General features: G+C 43.4%; 1 protein-coding gene across 1 annotated transcript in view; it reads right to left on the bottom strand.

Moving 5' to 3' along the window:
* The window catches only part of Cpa2 (carboxypeptidase A2), a 23,204-nt gene extending 4,575 nt beyond the window's left edge, over positions 1-18,629 (bottom strand). Inside the window, exons 1-10 of the mRNA XM_028762587.1 lie at positions 18,517-18,629; positions 15,612-15,693; positions 14,811-14,945; positions 14,228-14,323; positions 12,429-12,530; positions 10,387-10,485; positions 8,852-8,962; positions 7,421-7,511; positions 5,219-5,418; positions 2,063-2,147 (exon numbers count right to left, since the gene is read on the bottom strand). Coding sequence (XP_028618420.1) covers positions 2,063-2,147; positions 5,219-5,418; positions 7,421-7,511; positions 8,852-8,962; positions 10,387-10,485; positions 12,429-12,530; positions 14,228-14,323; positions 14,811-14,945; positions 15,612-15,693; positions 18,517-18,581 — 1,066 coding nt within the window. The 5' untranslated portion in view covers positions 18,582-18,629. The remainder of the gene's footprint in view (positions 1-2,062; positions 2,148-5,218; positions 5,419-7,420; positions 7,512-8,851; positions 8,963-10,386; positions 10,486-12,428; positions 12,531-14,227; positions 14,324-14,810; positions 14,946-15,611; positions 15,694-18,516) is intronic.
* Between the last annotated feature and the right edge of the window lie 1,458 nt (positions 18,630-20,087).

Here is a 20,087-nt window from a genome sequence, read left to right as displayed (position 1 = left end):
AAATAAAATAAAATAAAATAAAATAAAATAAAATAAAATAAAATAAAATAAAATAAGCCTGTGAACCCTACAAGAACCTCAAGCTCCATATTTCTTTTTTTTTTTTTAAGTTCCATGCTTCTATAACCAAACACATACTGTTTCCAACACTCCTCTTTTATTATCCAGAATGTCACCTCTCAGTGAGGGGCACAATCCAATGATCTTCAACAAGAAACTGTACAGCAGATAAAGGACGAGGGCCAATGGCAGGTCCCAGACACTGCGCATGCTCTGTCCACGCACTACGGATGCTGCACATTCTCTGTGCACGTACTACGGATGCTCATGCCCTGCTGTCGCTAGGACCATCATCTCCAACCCTAACTCCTCAGCTCCTGCTGGAGGACATACCCACTTCCAGTCCATGACCACTACAGCCTCCACTCAATACTTGAACTGCTTCACTGAGAACTCCAAGATGGCTTCCAGAATCCTTCAGATGAAAGTCTCCACATAGCACACAAAATCCCACCCTTCAGCCTCCCTTCCTCACGTCTTTCGTCCCAGCAATCCCAACCCTACTTGTGGCTCTCAGAGCCCTCCATGCAGCTCCATGCTTCAGTACCCTTGGATCTGACTCCTCAGAGTACCTAGCCCTTTGTTTCTTCGTCAGCTGCCTGATGGCTTATCTTTAAAACCCTGCTTCCTTCCTATGTGAAGCTTCTCTAGCGCATTAAATCCTCCACCCCAGTTTTACAATACTGTGGAACCATGCAGAACTTACTATTGCACACATATCCTAATATTCCTTTATTCCTTCACATTCCTAATCGTCTCTCTTCAAAACGACTCTGAGCAGGCAAGACGGTTCAGCAAGTAAAGTTTGCACTTGTTGCAAGATCTGAATTTGATCTTGGGAACACAGAAAGTGGAAAGAGAGAACTGACTCCCACAAGTTGTCTTCTGTTGTCTTCTGACCTCCACACATGCATGTACGTACACACACACACACACACACACACACTATGCAAAAGAAACTGAATTCTTGGTAGGTTTCTTGTATCTGCAGTACTTGGCATCAGGTTTAGCACATGACAATGCTTAATGAAATTCTGTTGGATATAGAGTCTGTCTGAGGCTCATATTCTACTAGTTTCCAAAGAACCTTTGGGCACAGGACATTGTGGAAATAGACACTTGACTGTATAGTTTTGAGTTTCTAGCTTTATCTATAAGGAGGGGTGTTTAAATGGCATTTAAGGGGCATTTAAGGGGAATTCAGGCTGTGCAGAGGTCTCCCAGTGTACCTACTGCAAGACAGAAAAGTCTCACAGAGTCTCCCAACAAACTTCTAGATGTATCCCTGCCTCATCTGCCTTCCTGTCCCCCATCCAGTGCACAGGCAGCTGCCTGTAACAGCAACTTTCCACTGAACCATCAGAGTCCCCTATTGTTGCTATTTGCGTTGGTTTTGAGTTTTTGATACTGAAGACTGAACCCAGGGCTTTTGAACTCAGTACCTCATGATGCTAAGCACATGGTCTACCATTGAACTAATCCCTCAGCTTCTAACTAGGTCCTCTTAACGGAGCCACGTCCATTCTTTCACTACCCACAGTTCATGAACCTACTCAAGATAGGAGTCACTTTTGGCCAGGAAAGGGAAGACTAATAAAAGAACATGACTTTTAGAGTAAGTTTCAATAAATGTTTCTTGTTTGTTTCTTGATTTTCAAGACACGGTTTCTCTGTGTAGCCCTGGCTGTCCTAGAACTGGCTATGTAGACCAGGCTGGCCTTGAACGCACAGAGATCTGCCTGACTCTGCCTCCAGAGTGCTGGGATTAAAGGTGTGTGGACAAGCCTAGGAGACAGCACAAAACTCACATCTCCAGAAATGGTGTTATCATATCATAAATGTTTCACAGGGAACCTAGACCTGGGGAAAAACAGGTAAGGTTGGGTTCTGGGCACAAGGGGCACTGCTTTCGCCTGAAGGCAATTTCAAAGCATTCACCCAAATTCAAATGGTGCTTCTCCTCTTAACAGGTCATTTGTTCAAATGTCTAGCAGATACTTACAGATGACAGAACAGATGGGTCCCACTTGGTAACTGGTGCCATGTAGTCTTTTCAAAGACTGGGCAGCCTTTTGGGCCACTTCATCCTGGAAGGAAAAGTGAACGGATAAAACTTTCCTCATAGAAACCAGTTATCCAATATTCTAACATAGACAGGGAGGCCTAGTTACTCGGACTCCTTCACTAGCTGGCACAGACGTACACCCATTCCTTTCCTCTCAACTATTTCTCTGGAAAGTAAACACACATGTTTTTCTCCTGCTGTGAACATACAACATGATATAGTCATTCTATCATTATGCGGCTGTTTTTGATGCTCCAGAATTCATTATTTTGTCACTAGATCTCCTTGTTTAGAAACATAAATGGAAATAGTATTGGCGGCCGGAGAAATCACTCAGCGGGTAAAGGTGTTTGTTGACTGACAGCCTGAACTCAGTCCCTGTGACTCTCGTGGTCGAGGAGAACCAGATCCTGCGAGCTGTCTCCTGACTTCCACACAGACAAACAAAGTAAACAAGTGTAGTTTTAAATTTTTTAGGAAGGAGGCTGTAGAGATGGCTCAGCTGTTAAAAACACTGGCTCCTTTTCCAGAGGGCCTAAGTTCAATTCTCAGCAACCACATGGTAGTGTGCAGACATATATGCAGGTAAAACTATAATAATAATAAAATAATAATAATAATAATAAACTTGCCAGCCGGGCAGTGGTGGCGCACGCCTTTAATCCCAGCACTTGGGGGGCAGAGGGAGGCGGATTTCTGAGTTCAAGGCCAGCCTGGTCTACAGAGTGAGTTCCAGGACAGCCAAGGCTATACAGAGAAACCCTGTCTCGAAAAACCAAAATAAATAAATAAATAAATAATAAAATAAAATAAACTTGCCAGGCTGTGGTAGTACATGCCTTTAAACAGCATTCAGGAGGCAGAGGCAGGTGGGACTCTGTGAGTTCAAGGCTAACCTGGAATACAGTGAGTTCTAAGATAGCTAGGGCTGTTATATGGAGAAATTCTGTCTCAAAACAGAAAAAAAAAAAACAAAAAACACTTTTAGAAAGCTTCATAGGCTTAAGGAACTCCAGTGAACGTGCATGTACTGACCTCAGGATGTACCTGGGAAGTCTGGTTTTTTTTTCCCTAGTTCATCCCTACTGGCTTATTTTCCTGTGATTCTCTCTGTTTCCAAGAAGCAGACCTCAGCAAAATATTTTCCATTACTCAAGAGTTCCATTTTTGACTGATTGAGGCTTTACTGTCCTTGCTAAGGATAAATGTAAGGTCTTGAACTTGGGTCCAGGAAAACAACTGTACAAATACCAGATGGGGAAAACCTGGCTCAGCCAAAGCCTCAGAGAGCCTGGGGGTTTCAGTTGTCAAGGAGCCCAGCATGACTCAACAGCATGGTGCAACTGCCAAAAAGCTAAGGTGACCCTCAACTGCATCTGCAGGAGGAGAGTGAAGGGTGGGATGGGTAGCAGCTACAGCCACACTCTGTTCCAAGATGGCTAACCTGCAACACAGGTCCTGCATCCACTTTGGGGGTGACATTTCAAGAACACAGACAATCAAAGCTGGCACTGGGAAAACAGCACCCTGAAATAGGGTGGGAGTTTGGTCCCAAACTGTAAATCCTTAACGGAGTTGGGGTAGTTTGGAGGTGGGGGTGCAGTATAGGAAGACCCAGAAGAATCCAGTGTCTAGTCTTGAAGTAATTTATAGATTTATCTCCCCCCAAAAAAGAGTGAACTTCGTCAATATAGCCAATGACAAAGCAAGATTGGAAGGCAGATGACAATGACAAGGGGAAACTCTAATAGTCAAACTTCTATGCCGCATGAACTGGCTCCCTTGAAGGCAGAGATACTCCTAGGCTGCAGGCTACAGAACGAGCTCACAGATACCTGAGCACAGGAGTTGGACAACTGAAGATTATCTAGGTGTAAATATAGACCCATAAAAGATACCTCAAGAGGGAAAGAAGTATTTCCAACGGTGTGAGGGGGTAGGAGAAGACATGTTACTTGAAAAGGGAAAGAGAATAGAACAGGAAGCAAATGAGGAAGAAGAAAACAGGGGCAAGAATCAACAGAAACAACTTTTTTAAATGCCATGATGAAAACTAATATTTTGTATGCTGATTTTTAATTAAAAATAAATTATATTTAATTTCTTTTTAACGTGAGCAGGGAGTATATTTAGGTTCCTACCAACCTTGACAATTCACACACACACACACAGATGTAACTTCGGTAACAAAGTCCCCTTCAACCCTGAAAACTGTCCTAACAAACTCAAAAATCCAACTGATAAGATGAAAGATATATTTGAACTGAAATTATCTATTCTATGACAGCCTGGGGCCGCTGGCAAAACTCTATTTGAAGGTAAATTGTCCAAAAGGTCTCAATTCCAGGCTTCTCCTTAACAGATGGGTTTCAAAATCAAAGCCTAAAAGCCAAATTGGAAATATTTGCACACTCTCTTCATCTGGGAACTGCTGTTGCTCAATTGTGTACAGCTCCCTGAGATGTCACCATCTGACCCAGGGCTGCAGCCAATCTGTTTATTTCTGAAATGGGGAAGATGACAGAAGGAATTGAGTTAGGGAGGAAAGCCTTTTAAGTACACATCATATACCAGTGCACTGTCGTGTCAGGTCACAGAGCGAAAGGCCCCAAGAAAGTCCTAGTGAATTATGGGTAGCCGTACCACTCAGCACAGAGCATCTGTCCAGCAGTCCAAGAACCTCAGTTCCACATCCAGGTCACATACCGTGGGAATTAATGGTAATGGCAAGCTCCTAAGGCCAGTCGTGGTAGTAGACACCTGTACCCCAAACACTCAAGACACTAAGACAGGCAGGAGGATCATAATTTTTCATATTTTTTTAGCCAGCTTGGACTAGGCTACCCATAATAAGACCCTGTCTTGAAAAGAAAAAAAAAAGCAGATTCCTGGATCATCTGTGTTAAGGCACCATTAATTTCTATAAATTCTATTTACTGGAGAAATGTAGTCTGCGTTGGGAGCATGTCTGATTACCTTCACAGCCTGTCACTAATATTCCTCCTCCTCAGTATCTAACTTTATGAATGGAACTTCACTTGTCCACACAACAGATGTGGTCATTAAACTCCAAATAACAATGTAGGAACTCACCAGCTCGTTAAAGTCACCTGGCTTGGTACATTTATAGCCATAGGGGAACATGAGCAGTTGGGAATAGCTGTGAAGGGTAATGAAAGCTTTGACCTTCCCGTGGCTCTTGATGAAGTCCACTATGGATTTTACTTCAACTTCAGAGTTGGGCCTGGGTCCATGGTAAGAGTCAGAGCAAGGGTTGCTACTGGCTCCAGGTCCTAGTGGGATGAAGAAAGAAGAAGCCTAATTAGTGTCTTCTTAAAAGACACTGTAGCTGGGTGGAGGTGGTATGCCAGTACTCAGGAGGCAGAGGCAGAAAGATTTCTGAGTTCAAGGCCTACCTAATCTACAAAGTGTTCCAAAACAGCCAAGGCTATACTACAGGGAGGATGTTACCACGTGCATGAATAAGTTCCTCTTTCATAAATCATAATAAGCCTATGCTTGTGTTAGGTCGAAATCCCTGCTCTGAGGGCATGGCCAGGAAGCAGAAATGAACTCATCCTGGACATGTCTCTTCTTTTAAAATATGGATCCTCTGTAGAGCAGAAGGAGCTCTCAGATTAGATCATGTCCCCTCTGTGGGAGCTGTTGGAAGAAGAGCTCTCGCACTGGCTGGCGGTTTTGTAACCTCGCTTTCTGGGACCTCTTCAAATCTGTAGAGTCCAAGAGTAAAAGTTTCTATGCATCTGTATTTCTAAGTCACAAAGCTACAAATGTAAGGAACCTCTGACACGATTTCCACCCTGAAGAAATCACAACATCTGACAAGGCCACCTTTGACCTTGATTCTCTCAACAGCTATAGTTGCTTAAGATGCCTGAAACGGGGCCACTGCAGGCCTGGCAGGGGCTGGGGCCTGAGATTTCCCAAGCTCTCTACATAAATCAGGCAAAATCCATGTAAATATAACTTCTGCCATCTTATGTTAAAGTTATTTAAGAATAATGTTTCAGAGGGGAAGTGGCATTGAATTACTGGATCTGGTTCAATATTTGGGCTCTGGTGCTTTGATTATGTTTTTCCTATGCAAAATAATAATAAGAAGGATAAATCATTAAAGCAATGAATGAAGTTACCACTCATGCGTGCCCCATCACTCCTCCCTAGTGGGTCCTGTCTCAGTTCTATAACTCTCAAGAATTCATTTGGTTTACAAATATTTAATGATTGCTCTCTGTGTCTCAGACTCTGTGCTAGTTATTAGGAAAAAAGACACCGCACCTAGCTTCAGGGTTTGTAATACTTAATCTTCATTGTCATCTTAACTAGATTTGTAACACGTAGGAAACCCACCTCTGGAAGGTTCTGAGATCTTTCCAGAGACGTTTAACTGAGGAGAGAAAACCCACCCTAGATCCTGAACGCCGTAGCACAGTCCTACAGGCTGGGGCGCTTAGGTGATTAAAAGGGAAAGAGGGGCTCCACCTGAGCAAGAACGCTCATCTCTCTCCACTTATGGACAAAATACAAGCACATTCTTCACGTTCCTATAACCACCACACTTTCTCTGCCGTGGTGCGACGTTCCTCCCAACTTGTAGCCAAAATAAACCTTTCTTCCCTTGAGACGAAGCTTGTCAAGTATTCAGTCACATCAATGAGAAAAACAACTAATGTACTGATACAGGAAACTAGCAGGAAAAAAAACCAAAAAAACAAATTTCAACTCTGTGATTAGTGAAACAGGTTTAACTGGTGCCTAAAAGCATAAAAGAACCCACAACTGGCTTGCCAGTGAACCCCCCAAAGAGAAAAGCTGAAGTAAATAAAACAAAATGAGCAAACTGACATTTTATCTTTGACTGTAATTCGAAAATCTATTTCTTAATTCCATTTGTCCTTTTTTTGTTTTTGTAAGTTTTCCTTCTCGAAGCATCTACCAGATGATGTAATGCTTCTCTTCCTTATAGATCCTAACCCCCTCTAGCGGTTGGTTCAGCGCCTCCTGCGCCCCCCGCCATTGTGCAAAGCCTGGCTTCTTTGACTCAGAGGCTGAACCGGGCTACAGCCTGCGGGGAAAACCAAGATGTGAAGCAAACCGTATTAAGTGCTGCCTGGAGCTGTGACAGGGCTGCACTCCCGTGAAAGGAGAGAATTCAGTCAAGTGTTTCAAAGAGGGTTTTAAATGACTTGAATCCTAAATGGGCTAAACAAGCTGAACACTGCAGAGCCATGCAAACCAGTCTGGCCATCCCTGGAGATGACACCCGGTGCTCACCTCCGAAATTTGCATCCCAGTTCCGATTAGGATCCACACCAACACAGAAGCTCCCCGACTGTTTAGACCTGGTCTTTCGCCACATTCGATTCTTTAAATATCCAACCAAATATGAATATGAAGGAAGAAAAAAAACAACGGTCATCCCTTCTGATCAGCAGGTCCTTTCTCCCGGGTTCATTCCCTTGTTCCCTCCCTTCAGAACTGCACGATATTTCTTTTGCCCTGAACTGTCAAATGGTCCCCATACCAGGTTCACTTTATGTAAATAAATGCCTGCCAAACCATGTTCCATAAAACATGGGTCTGTTAAATGCTAGCCACTACCACAACAAAAAGAGAGAGAGACAGAGAGAGACAGAGAGAGACAGAGAGAGAGAGAGAGAGAGAGAGAGAGAGAGAGACAGAGACAGAGACAGAGACAGAGAGATAGAGAGAGGGAATTTGTGAGAGAACAGTTTAGGAAAATAAGGAACTAAATTGGCAACCTTACTACAGTTACCTTACTACAGTTACAGTTACAGCTACGGTTATTCAATGTTTCGGGTTTTGTTATTTGTTGTTGTTTTAATGAACCTCTAAGAGATCATAGGCTGCCTTCCTCTGGCTTGCCTGTGGCCCCTATATCCATTCCTGCAGTGTCTCAGGCTGTGAGCAGAGAATGTCAGTCTCTTTGAAAATGCTTTTGTCATTGTCATTGTTATCTGCTCTCTACCAGAATAAACTTGAGATTCTGACTCATCCTGAATATACATGAGGTCACAAGGCCATAGTGGTGCTTTTGTCACAGTGTCTTTGGGGGAGGGAGCCTAGATAACTCCTCTTAGTGATATTACAGAGGATTTCTTTGACACATTGTAAGTAAAAATGCTAGGATGCATTGTGCTGCCTACTTAAATCCTGTAGCAATCTGTAAGTGAGTAGTATCTGCCTCTTCTTTTCTGTCACACGTGTGCGCGCACGCGCGCACACACACACACACACACAAAATCTCAGAGACAATTGAGACAAATCTCCTAGGTGACTCACTGCAAGCCCAACACTTGAATAATCCAGCATAGCAGCTGAAACAGGCTCTGGCTGAGTCAACACGTAAAGACGTTGACCGTCAGATTAATCCAGCACTTGGGAGGCAGAGGCAGGCGGATTTCTGAGTTCGAGGCCAGCCTGGTCTACAGAGTGAGTTCCAGGACAGCCAGGGCTACACAGAGAAACCCTGTCTCGAAAAACCAAAAAAAAAGAAAAAGAAAAAAAAAAAGAAACGATCATAAACGTTTCCCGGTGCCACTACTGAGAGAGCAGGCACTCTGCTTTGAGTAAATCAAATACAGGCAGATGACTTTTGTTTGGTTTTCCATGTCCCTGCATGTCTTAAGTCCTGTGGACAGAAAAACAACACAAGACAACAAATAAAATAATTGAGTGGCTTACGGTGGTTTGGGAGAACACATATCCATCGGGGTTTGTGACAGGCAGCAGGAAGATATCCAGCGTATTAAGAAGAGAAGTGATGGCTGGATCGGTTCCATAATCAGAAGCAATCTGAGGAGAGACAGAGACTTTCAATCTTACCACCCACTTTGCCCAGAAAATGCTTTGCAAAATACTATGGCACTGTGGTTTTGTGGTTTGTTTGGGGGTTTGGTTTGTTTGTTTGTTTGTTTGTTTGAGTTGCTGCTGTTGTTGTTGTTGCTGTTTCCAAACATGAATTAGGGGCCACTGTTGATCACTGGGAAACTTTCAAATTCCCTGGAGTACAGTATCTTGCAGCATCTATAACTTTCCTTTCTGGTGCCAGCATTTTCTTATGTTAAGGTAAATATCAGTTTTTTAATTTTCCTTATTAAGTAAATATCACCTATCTATTCTCTTAGAACTAGCAACCTCTCTCCCTGTTTTTTTTTTGTAGTGAAGGTTTTTTTTTGTCTTGGTTTTTTATTTATTTATTATTATTATTATTATTATTATTGCAATGGTGGGCAATGGTATGTGTGGCTTATTTGGATCTATGAACCAAATTTTTAAAACTTGATATTCATTAATCCTCCCATGGGGTGACTTTCCAAAAGAACTCAGGACCAACATCAGATTACTTAAATATGCGGGGACTTTGCTAAAGATACGGAGAACCGGTTAAATTCCATTTGGGGAATTACATTTTGACTGCAATCAATTGCAAGAGAGCTGAAGTTTCTGCCGGATTAAAATGTATTCATTTCCTGTGCTCAGCCATCCTAAGGCATTATTATTCAACTGTTAAATATCCATTTCATAATACCCTAAAGGTAACCGCATTTTAATTGAAGGGGAAAATGTATCAGTCGGCATGCACGTGGTTGCACATGCTTGAATGGTCTGATGTGGATTGATTTCCTTTGCTCGTGAATTAACATTCTGATTTATAGCATGTCATTTTGGAATTACTTAAGAAATACCAGCCTAGGTCACACCCAGCATCGTGTCCTGGTTCTTGTGCCAAGGACTATGTGGAAGCGAGAGACTGCTACATTCCAACTTCAGAATCAGATTTGGGCAATATTCAGAACGACCCACACACCCTCAGCTCGTTTCACTTTAGATCTGTAGTTTAGAGTCTTCTCGCACGTGTTTCCATTTGCTCTCTGAAGCCCTTTCAAGACTTTGTTGTGGAGGCGCCTCCCTCTAAGTACCAAGCTTTCCTCCTGCTCCTAGGCTGAAACTCGACACCCCTTACCCGTACCCGCCACCCTTTCCAATTCTTCTGGCTTGCTGTGTTTTTTAACAAGGGGCCCAGGGATTCAGTACCACCGTCCTAGATGGGATAATACCAAAGAAAAGAAAGCTTGGCTGAGTCTGTTTCCTGCCGGTGGAGTAAGAGGAGGATTTGGCTGAGAGCGCTCACAATCAGGCCCACCAGGGCAGTGTGTTTGCTTAGAGAACCTAACTCCCAAAAGACAAAATATGTGAGGAATTTTAAGCAAAATGACCTTATTTGCTGTCCACAGTGCAGTAGCTTGTGTAACCCACTCTCGAGCGTGGATGCCCGCGTCAAGCCAGATGGCTGGTTTGTCTCCACCGGTGCTGAACTGCAAAACAAACAGAGCGATGGAAAGGGCTTCTCCCCAGTCGGCGCCTCTCCCCGCAGGGTCTTTCTCTGTCCCCTTTCTGTTCTCCACGGGATTAAGAGAACAAGAGGAGATGGCCAGGTGACACTGGCTTGATTCTTCTGTCAGTTTGTTTAGTTCCTTTCTTTTAAAAAAGAGAGAAAGAAAGAAAAAAGGCTTAAATGCAGATTGAAAAGCAAAGCAAAATTTCCCTCCCTTAATGTTTGTAAAAAAAAAAAAAATTGCAGATAATGTAATGAAAATATGCTCACATTATAAATTAGAGGAGAAACAGGTTTCAGGCAGTACGTCATTCTTTTTTAAAAGACTAGTTCATGTGAGAGGACGCATGCAAGCAAATGTATGGGGGTGGTGAGGAGGAGTGAGGAACGGGGAAAAAAAGAAACAGAAAATATTTACAGCTATCATCCTATAGTGGGGAATTCGAGTTGCCAAAGCTATTCCTCGCCCTTTTTGTATGTTCCTCTGTTTTCCAATGTTTATGCACGGATCTGTAATTTCTGTTCTAAGAATCTCATCGGAACCTTCTGAGCCCTCCATCAAAACAGGGCTGCGTGCTCTCATGGCGCTCTCCAGCGCTTCAGTTGTATAATCTAAGTGACTGGGTTATTTGCAACAGTGGCCTTGCCAATTGGATCACTAAATAGGAGGAAAAGATTATTTTTGCACCATCAACTTCTATCTCTGTGCAGCATTCCAACCACAACAGATAAGGTTAATGAGAAATGCAAATTCTTGCTAAGATTTTCACATTTCACAGGTTTGGGAAAGTTTTGTTGAAAATATGTTGAGTCTTTTCCTTCAGAGTGCTCAGATGTCAAAAGTAGGAATTTTTTTTTTTTAATTGTTTCAACCATCAAACCACTTGGAAAAATCGAAGGCCAGGAAAAACCAAGGCCGGAGAATTCAGAGTTCCCTGACTCAGAGGTAGGCCAGACCGAAAAGAAAGTGGCAGTAGTAAGCAGGCAGCCTAGCCGTCCAGTAGTGGCAGCTACCCCTTCCAGGCCAGCTTTGGGGAAACCGCTCGGAGGAATCCATGTCCCAGTTAGTCAGTTGGTTCCTAGCCACAACGTCTCCAAATTTAGTAGGGCGTTGTGACATTACCTCCCCCCACACACCCCTTAACAAACTCTTTCTAGGAAGTCTGGGGAAATAATTTTCACTGTTTTTCTGAACAAAGTGCAAATGCTTGAACTATCATCCCGAATACTGTTAGGGGTGACTAGTCACAGCGAACCTTAGCCGTTTTTCAACTGTCATCTAAAAAAAAAAAAAAGCCTTCACTCCAGGGCATAAGCTTTGCATTTAGTTGTCTGTCATCCTCTGCACACTGAGAAACTGGTTTTGTTTTTTCTGTTTTGGTTTGGGAGTGGTTTTTTTTGTTTCTTGGGTTTTTTTCTGTTTTGTTTTTGCGTTTTTAATGCGGTTCGAACAATTACTAGGTGCTTTTTGTTTGCTTGCTTGTTTGTTTTTGTTTGTTTTTAAGCTGGCTTTTACAAGAAAAGAGAGAGGAAAAGAAAAAATCCGCAAAGAACTCCCACTTTGATTAATTTCCCCAGTGCTCGCCCGCCCCTCCCCCGCGCCCGCCGCCTCGCCTGCTCGGCTCCAATTGGCGCGCTCGGCCCGGCTCCCCGCGAACGCATCTATCAGGACACATTAATTCTCTCCTGCAGACCTGCGTCAGCGTGCAGGAAAAGAGAAAAAAGAAAAAGGAAGGGGGGCGGGTGGTGGTGGGGATGCTCAAAACCAGCAAAGACCGGTTAGGAAGGAAAAAAGAAAAAAAAAAAAAGGGAGAGCGAGAGAAAGAAAGGGGGAAAAAACCCTACTCTGCAAGCCCAGCTGGGAGAAGCGGGATTCTAGAAGCATCGTGAGAGGGAAAACAAAAGTCACTGTTCCCTTTATACCTTGAGCACATTCATGGGCCGATTTTCAAAAGATGAACCGATATTCACTTTGCTCACTAGACCAGGGTTCTCAGCCACGAGGTTATCCATTTCTTGGTAAATCTAAAGGGTTCAAATGATAAACAGGCATCTGTAATTGAGTGACCGAGCGAATGCAGCTATTAGGATCTTTTCGCCCTTCCATTCCCGGTCTCTGCATCCCGGATGGGGGCGGCAGGAAGCCATCACGGGGATGATGAGTCACTCTGAAAAAGAGAAGCCATCTTGCCGCAGCAGAGCCGGTTCTTTCCAGTTCTGTGCAAAGTAAAATGCCACTTGTCTGATTTGCCTGTGACTTTTTTCCCCCCCGTAGACCATGTCCAGCAGGGAAGTCTTTAACCTTAACCAGCAAACCTTACTGGCACCAAAAGAGATGTGGCCGGCTTGTGCTACAAAATACAAAATGCGCAAGTGCAGGCCCTGGGACAATGGGGACATCCTCCAGTCACTGGCTACCCCCCCGACCCCAAATTTTAAGGCTCATTGAAATTCTAGGCATTCTCAACATATCAAGACTTCCACCATTACAGAGGCAGACCTGAAACAGTATCCAGCTGCTGCCAGCATTTGCTGTCGCAAACGCTTGTTTGTTAGATCGGCAAGTGGGAGAGAGCACGCTTTTTTTTTTTTTTTTAATTCTTTCACATTCTTCTTCTAGCCGGACTAGGACACTTTTTTCTTAAGGGGGAGAATTTTAGGAAGGTAACAAGACACATATATAATATATATTACCAGGCGGCATTTGCCCCCATGTTCAATCACGCTGGTATTTCTGGCATTGAGACAAATGAACAAATCCGTTCAAGTCATGTCTCTCCCCGTCCCGCAATCGTTTTAAATAGCTTTTACCACTAAATAAATTATGAAAAAAATTAATACATTTTAAACTTTATTTGTTGGCTTATTGCCCCCTAAGTCTTTCCTGTTCTTCTCTTCACGTCTTTTTTTTTTAAAGATTTATTTATTTATTATATATGAATACACTGTAGCTGTCTTCAGACACACCAGAAGAGGGCATCAGATCTCATTACAGATGGTTGTGAGCCACCATGTGGTTGCTGGGATTTGAACTCAGGACCACTGGAAGTGCAGTCAGTGCTCTTAACCACTGAGCCATCTCTCCAGCCCTTCTCTTCACGTCTTAACTCCCCCTTGTCACCACCAATCAGACAGTGCAGATAAATAGATCCAAACCAGCTTCCCCGGAAGGCATTGTGTCACACTAGTAAGTGCAGTGCATTCCAAGTACCTACATAGCAGCACACGGCCCTGATAGAGAAAAGAATGAGACCCAGAAAGGCAGAGCCTAGACTTTTTGCTACTGTGTGACCTTGGATCAATGTGCACTTTGGGAGCCCCCAACATACAGGCAGACCCTTGTGTGTGGGAGTCAGCTGATTCAAAGTGGCCCCTGACACATCCAAGACCACAGTGAATTGTCGATCTTGAGTGACTCCGTAGCCTATGCAGCTTAAAACTCTGCAAAGGAGTGTTGTGGGAAGAGTGGGAAAAGCTATTTGTGGACTCACTTAAAACATTCTTGACACCTCCGAAATAACTGTGTGGCTGTTGGGATGGTCAAGCGGACTTCAGTTCCTGCATTGAAGCAGGCACTGATGACAAAATCTGAGGAAGACTTTAGGAAGCCAGGAAATAGAGTGAGAATAATATGTAGGTTATCAAGTCACCCCCGAGGAAATAGCCTTGTCCTCAGAGAAAAGAGCAGCTGGTGTCTCTGACCTTCATTTTGAAACACCTACCTCTTCTAGGGTATGGTAGGCCTCAAAGTTGAAGTTACCACCACGCTCTCTTCGCTGGTTAAGCAGCATTTCTTCACGCTCTTGATCCAAGAGAACCTAAGATGCAACAATGCTATGATTTGCATTGTGTCAGCAGTGCATTCAGTCTGGTGGAGTAAATCACCTGCCGACACTCGGTCCCCAGGACCAAGCCTTCCTCACTGAGTTTACATCATGTCTACCAGTCTCTGGGTCAAATACCTCTTATTCTGGAAGTATTCTGAGAAGGGATGGGGTATGCACAGGCTGGGAGCCAGGTAGCAGTTGCAGGCTGGGGGTGACAGAGCTCAGAGGGCCTTCCGGCCATCTTGTGGCTCAGCCTGCCTTTCTGAGTTAACCTCTAATTAAAAACTAATTGAATCACAGATTGGTCTCCTTCCATTTGCGTGAAATTCAAGAAGGAAGAGGAGACGTGCCTCCCCACCATCCTGCATAGGAGTTCGAACTGATAGAAGACCCATGTGAAACCCACAGGCCCCTTTCCTGGCAGAGCGGGAGGAGGACCAGCAGGCCTTTTTGCAAGGCTGTTCTCTGACACACTCACTTGAACATCTTCGATCAAGATGGAATAATCGATCCCCTGGGACTCCAGGAAAACTTTGACGGCCTGGATGCTGGCAAAAGGAACTCGGACGTGGACTGTCTGCCTGGGGACGGTGGGGGATTTCCAAAAATCAAGCTGAAAGGAATAAAGAGCCAAGCCAAGATAATGATGGAATCGCTCTGGGAGAAAGAAATAGTTGTACATTGATGGATTTCAATAATGCAATTGGTTACCGAGTTTGAGGCTAAAAAAACAGAATCATTCCAGAACCACTGGGATACAGCAACAAGAAGTTCTGTGTACCCAAGGGTCAGCAAATATGTTGTTTTCAGCACACACACCCCATGGCCAGATATTAAAATTGGAAGAGGAACAGATAGATGATTTTAAATTATGGGAGGTCTTAAAAAAAAATAAAATCAATCTGGCACTCAAGAGGTCCAATTCATCTCATCATGGAGTATTAATGCCATAAATTATTTTAAAGGGGAAATGATGAGTTAAAGGTGCTCAGCTTTCACATTTTCCATCTTTTTTCCCAAGTCTTGCAGTAGTCCTGTGAGATTTGAAGAATGATATATTTTTCCTCAATTTTCTGATTGTGAAAATGAATCACCAGGAAAGAAGGTGATTTGCTCAACGTTGTAGCATTGCTGCTGAAGTCCAAGGTTTTGGAAAGCAAGCTCTAAGAGTCAGCATAGCACAGCACCTCCAAGGAGTGAAAATACAGACTGAAAGAGCTGCCAATCATGCTGACTTTATTTACTGGCAGGCGGCAAACGTGGACGGTCTGACAAATACCTCAAGATGCTCTTCAGCCTCCAACTGCAGTAGAGTTTTAATCTGCTCTTCATTTCTTGGGATGATCTCAAGAACTTGGTCTCTGAAATATATTAATCACAAACATGACCTTAAGAGCCAAACCTGTTCACCATTTCCTGTTGCTTTTTGCTCCGGTCGGATTCTGCGTAGAGATGAATGCAACAGTCAGTAATCTCTTTTTTTTTTTTTTTTTTTTTTTTTTTGTTTTTCGAGAGAGGGTTTCTCTGTATAGCTCTGGCTGTCCTGGAACTCACTCTGTAGACCAGGCTGGCCTCGAACTCAGAAATTCGCCTGCCCCTGCCTCCCAAGTGCTGGGATTAAAGGCGTGCGCCACCACTGCCCGGCCAGTAATCTCTTTCACAAGCCAGAAACTAATAAATCGTATACTGACCCACATCTCCAGAATGAGGAGGTGATCAAACGGCTTTATTTCCTCCAAGGAAACACTATCTAAATAATAATTAAGAGGTGTACCTGCTCCTAGCAGGAAGTTTGCCATTAAAGTTTCCTTTCCTTGAGCTAATGAGAATTTGTCAAATAACACCTGCTGCTCATAAAAGTTCTGGCTCTTAAAACTTGTCTGTTCCTGCTTTTCAGGGAGGAACAAAAAAAGAAGAAAGAGGAAAAGGAAAATAATTAATTTGGTGCCTGTAAGAGGAATTAGATCCACATCTGGGGAGACCGGAAGCTTTTTGGTTGCTTTGTTTGTTTGTTTGTTTGTTTGTTTGCTTGTTTTATTTTTGTGACTGAAAATATAACAGCGTATCAACTCCAGGCCCGTTGGGCTAAACAAACTTGGGGCACAGCGAGGGAAAATTGAGGCCCAGGCAAATCAAGTGGAGGGTGGTACCACATGCTCAAGCACACAGAAGCTCTAAGGAGAAAAAACAAAAACAAAAACAAAAACATGGTATCATGGCAAAAAAGAGAAATTCCCAACTGGCAAGTGTTTTGTTAGCAAAAAGTTTGGGTGGAAGAGCCTTTTGCTCAGCAGCAGAGCCTTTTTTTTCCTCCGTCCATTTTCCAAGCAGGCTGACTTCCTGTTCAGTGCTCTGGAGAAGGAACAATGCAATGAGTCACAATAGAAGGGGTGAGGATGGGAAGCCAGACCTTCGGATACAGCTCCGCATGGCTTCCACGGTTCTCCCGCGTGACACACAAGTGGCAGAACATAAGCTCTCCCAGACCCTTCTGCCTGCAAGTAGCCATCTGCCACAAATGGTCTGAAAATTCCTCCATTTGGGTCTCATTACTTTTAGTTAATACATGGACTCCCAGGAGTCTGTCTCTAAAATGAGGTGCTGGGGGCTGGAGAGATGATGGCTCAGTGGTTAAGAGCACTGACTGCTCTTACAAAGGTCCTGAGTTCAATTCCCAGCAACCACATGGTGGCTCACAACCATCTGTAATGGGATCTGATGCCCTATTCTGGTGTGTCTGAAGACAGTTACAGTGTACTCACTAAGTGTATTAAATAAATAAATAAATAAATAAAAATTTAAAAAATGAGGTGCTGGGAAGAGGAACACATTAGACTAGTAGTACCTGGTATGTTTTCTAAGAGACCACAGCCCAGGAGTTGCTCAGCCAAAAAGGGAGGGTGTGACTTAAAAAAAATAAAATCCTTCATAGATTTCTAATGCATACTTACTTTGTCAACATTCTAGAAATCCTAAAGTTCATGTCATTCTCTGATTCCCAAACCGAATTAGCTTCATTAATTTCATTAATAATTAATTAATTAATTTCATGGCTTCATTAATTCCTTTGGAATACTCTCCAAAAATGCACCCTTACCAAATTGTAGAACCGGGACTGGTGTGGGTGGCTCACACCTAAAAGCCTGGAACTTGGGAGGCAAAAGCAGAAGGAAGGCTACAAAGGTGAGGGCAGCCTGAGTCTTCTATGCAGTCTGGGGCTGCCGGGACTACAGAAACAAACAAACAAGACAGAGGAGTCAAAGGATTTCAAAACAAAGGTGAGTGAGTCCTAACGCCAGGAAAAGCATCACCTGACACCAGCAGCCCCCGACCGTCCGACTGGTCTAACTCCTGAGGAGGCCCTACCACCCAGAGAAGAAACCTGCAAACGGGAAGGCAAGTGCTGGCAGGAAGGGTAAAGTCCAGAGAGGTGGGAAATGGTGGGAGACAGGCCCTTACGACGCTCCTGAGGCAAGTACAGACACAGTGTCTCTTCCCTGCTGTCCATCAGCCCCACATTCTGACCACACGGAGGGAAACAGATGAGGTCAGTTCTGTGAAAATTCAACTTTGCAAAATGGAGTCATTCCTGTCGTAGCCCATAAAACATTGTCTAAGGTCGTGGGAAAGGAAGAGGAACAGGTCTTAAACTCATCTCACAGAGCCGACTCTCCCAAAGACAGCCTGCCCTATCTTTAAAGCTATTCTTCCTCCGCAAAGGATGGAGGAACTCCCAGGCTCCATCTTAAGACTAACTTCACACAGTTATTGTCCTCCGTCTCCACTCAGAGCCTGCAGGCTCCCACAGGCACCGGAAGAGTCAAGGCACTACTGTTCAAAACACATTTCTCCCTCATGCAAAATCCCTAGCCTCTCCTCCGATGTCTGTACACTGTAGAAGCCACCATAGCCAGTGAGTGTCCCGACATGCAATCCTATCCTTTATTACCAGATAAAAGGTCTCTGTTTAGGGCTTTTGACGGTTTCCACTCCTTTCCTCCTCTACAGTCTTCATCTCCTCTTTGATCAGCTCCTACCTTTCTTGATCTCTCCCCACAACCTGCGAGGGCTCTGAAAACCCAGAGCGAGTACATCCCGTATTCTGTGACCAAGCTGTGGGCACATGAGAGCTTTCGGGAATCAAGTAAGTAGAATCTAAATAAACATCAGAAAGTGTCACTCACCCCACAAATGTTTCTTGACAGTAGATATACCCAAATAGGGCAACCAATAACAGGGTCAACCTCATGGTCAATGCTTTCCCAGAGTCCAGAGTTCAGAGCCCTGCCTGAACTTTATAGGGAGCAGGGCTTGAGGGCTATCTATTGGCCCTATGAGAATTCAAGGCAATTCCCATATGGTCAAATTCTCACCTGCTTGTGAAATTCTCAAGGTCCCAGATACCAGAGCGGGCCAGTCTGTATGTTTTCCTTTTTTAGGATGAGATAACAGATTTCAATGGAAAGAAAACAAAATTGCTAAAGCATACCAAGGGCAAATCAGACGTTTATGATTGAGAACCGAAAGTGCCACTAGCCCTGCTAGGTGATAGAAGCCAGATTAGAAGACCTAGAGGTTAAAGTCCTTTCTGGGTCTCGGACAAAGCGTTTACAGTAATTACCTGGCATCCCATCCATCATATCCCATTACTTTGCTCATTCGTTTATTTTTACAGTGTTTACCTCAAAGCTCTGTAGTCACTCAGTCCACATCTGCCCAGGGTCCCTGGAGATGTGGCCTGGCCCGGCCTCACTCTCTATTAAATAAGCAAAACAGAATGCCTTGTAATATTTAATTCCACACTGTCTCTAAAGTGATCCATCTGCATTTGTACCAAATTAATAATACCTCTATGCTATGCTATGTCAAAATGATAATGTCTTTCCGATTGTAGCAGTAAAGACACTTGTTGAGAAAGTTTGCATTTCAAGGGTTTTACTTCATCATGAATTCCTCTATGCAAGAAAGCAGTTTGGTATCTGTTTCTCTGAATTTCTTTAAGCAATTTGCAGTTCTCTCTCTCTCTCTCTCTCTCTCTCTCTCTGTCTGTCTTTCTTTCTCTCTTTCTCTCTTTCTTTCTCTCCCTCTCTCCTTGCCTCCCTCCCTCAGATTGTCCTCAAACTGGCTTTGGAGCTAACACTAGCTTTGAACTCTCAATCCCCCTGTGTCTAGTGCCCAAGTGCTGGAGTTACAAGCACCTGTTTTCACACCTGGCTTGGGTTTTTTTTTTGTTTTGTTTTGTTTTTCCTAAAGCAAAGATTGTACTAACAAAAATTGTTTTTAGGTGACAGTAATTTTTCTTTGTCTATACACATAGATCTTTCATAGTCTAACTTGGTTCATGTCTACAAGGAAAATGAGTATACCTGTCTTCTTTTAGGAATCCTATTTATTGCAGCCACATAAATAGGAACCCTAGTTATCATCTATACATTATACTCTGCCTGGCAAGAATCAACCACAAACAGCTGTAGAGAATTTTCCTACTTCTCTTTGTATATCAGAATTTTTATCTGCACACACTTTAAATCCCTGGATTAAAATTCTCAAGCAACTGCTCAAAGGAGAAAGGCACACATATCATGGTTCTAGTTGAAGAAATTATTTAGTTTAGTTTTTATTTCTTTTTTTTAATGTTTTATGTTTTTGCTTTGTTCTAGGTTTTTTGTTTGGTTGATTGGTTTGGTGTCATATGTTTTGGGGTTTTTTTGGTTTTTTGTTTGTTTGTTTGGTTGGTTTGTTTGTTTGGTTTTTT

Source organism: Grammomys surdaster, unplaced genomic scaffold (assembly GCF_004785775.1).
Source record: "Grammomys surdaster isolate TR1022 unplaced genomic scaffold, NIH_TR_1.0 134, whole genome shotgun sequence".
Taxonomy (NCBI): Eukaryota; Metazoa; Chordata; class Mammalia; order Rodentia; family Muridae; genus Grammomys; species Grammomys surdaster.
The sequence above is the reverse complement of the archived record's forward strand: the minus strand, read 5'-3'. Positions and strand labels throughout refer to the sequence as shown.